General features: G+C 34.4%; 1 protein-coding gene across 1 annotated transcript; it reads right to left on the bottom strand.

Moving 5' to 3' along the window:
- Positions 1-249: 249 nt before the first annotated feature.
- Positions 250-828, bottom strand: LOC108488260 (tyrosine/DOPA decarboxylase 3-like). Its single transcript, XM_053020722.1, has one exon. It carries the CDS (start codon positions 826-828, stop codon positions 250-252), a length of 579 nt encoding a protein of 192 aa, XP_052876682.1.
- Between the last annotated feature and the right edge of the window lie 580 nt (positions 829-1,408).

Raw genomic sequence — 1,408 nt, 5'->3', positions numbered from 1 at the left:
ACTCTTTGGTTACTTCACTTAATGACCGTATTGGATCAATCGGCGATCGTTGATGTTGTCCCGATGGTGGCACAAAGAAAAGTGGGATAATCCAGCTTCAACGTCCAATCTTATTGTTGTCCGCAATGATTCTGCGGATAGTTGAAATGCTATGGATCTCATTGTCTTAATCGCCTAAAGTTCTTACACTCTAAACCAGTAATTTAGCGCCTTTAAAAGTGCATGATGGGTTTGGTCGACCCATAAAAACTAACTTCCTATGTTCCCTCTCCCTACTTTGGCTAACATTTGATCTCTGGCAGCTACTAGTGTGCATAAGATGGCCTCACATGTAGTCCCTTGTATAACACCACCGCCAGTTCCAGAGAAAACGAAACTTTGAGGAAGCCCAAGCATCTGGCCAAGCCAATCAATGGTTAAGAATTCAAGCTCAGTCATGGCTGGTGATGATACCCAATTGAACCCCACCACATTGAAGCCAGTGTTAAGCACCTCTTCAAGAAAGCCAGGAATGCTGCCACTTGAAGGGAAGTACGCAAAGTAGTTGGGGCTTTGCCGGTGAGCTATGCCAGGAATGACGTATTGTTGTATATCATGGAGTATTGTTTCAATAGGTTCTGGAATATTAGGGGCGGACTTTGGTAAAAGTTTGGCAAGGTAACCAGGTTGGACTTGGCTTAGAACAGGGTATTTTTCCATGTTTTGGTAATAATCAGCTATGAAATCTATGATCATATGACCTTGCCTCCTAAATTCTTTTGGATTTAGAAGGTTAGCAGTGTTGGAAAAGCTGTTTTCTTCTTCATAGTGGGAATCCAAGCTGCCCATTCCCTCTATAATTGGAGTTCGAATGATAGAAATCAAAATGAAACTATATTGGACAATGAATTTAATAAATAATAAAATTTATTATTTGAAATCAGTAAAAATAATACAAGTAATATATATGAAACAAAAATGGAAATTTTAGTTGAAATTATAAACAAAAAAAATTAAATAAGTAAATATAATTTAATGGGTGACGACGATTTATTCAACAATATATTTACATTTATTCAAAATATGTATAAATCATGGATAGCAGAATAAAACCTTAATAAAATCTTTCAAAATGAATTTCATGCTCAATCAAAGCTCGTAACAAGAAAGTGTTACATTTTTGCAAAGAAATATTTAAACATGTCATGGTAAAAAATTGTCATGAAAGTCTCCAAACTCAATGAAACATAATCAAAATTTTGAACAATTAAATGAAATACAAAACTAACATATTTATATATTTAGACACCCTAAATATATGTCACAAGTTACAAATATGTTACTTTAATATCGTTGCTAATTTTGTTGGTAGTGTGGTGTCCTAAATTAAATAAGATTTCAAAAATCTAAAAGTTGATAATCAACGTGT

This window comes from Gossypium arboreum, chromosome 10 (genome assembly GCF_025698485.1).
Source record: "Gossypium arboreum isolate Shixiya-1 chromosome 10, ASM2569848v2, whole genome shotgun sequence".
Lineage (NCBI taxonomy): Eukaryota > Viridiplantae > Streptophyta > Magnoliopsida > Malvales > Malvaceae > Gossypium > Gossypium arboreum.
Note: the sequence above shows the minus strand (reverse complement) of the source record. Positions and strands in the feature narration are given on the sequence as shown.

Excerpts from the sequence above, each read along its gene's own strand:
- LOC108488260 (XM_053020722.1), bottom strand. The coding sequence starts at position 828 with ATGGGCAGCTTGGATTCCCACTATGAAGAAGAAAACAGCTTTTCCAAC.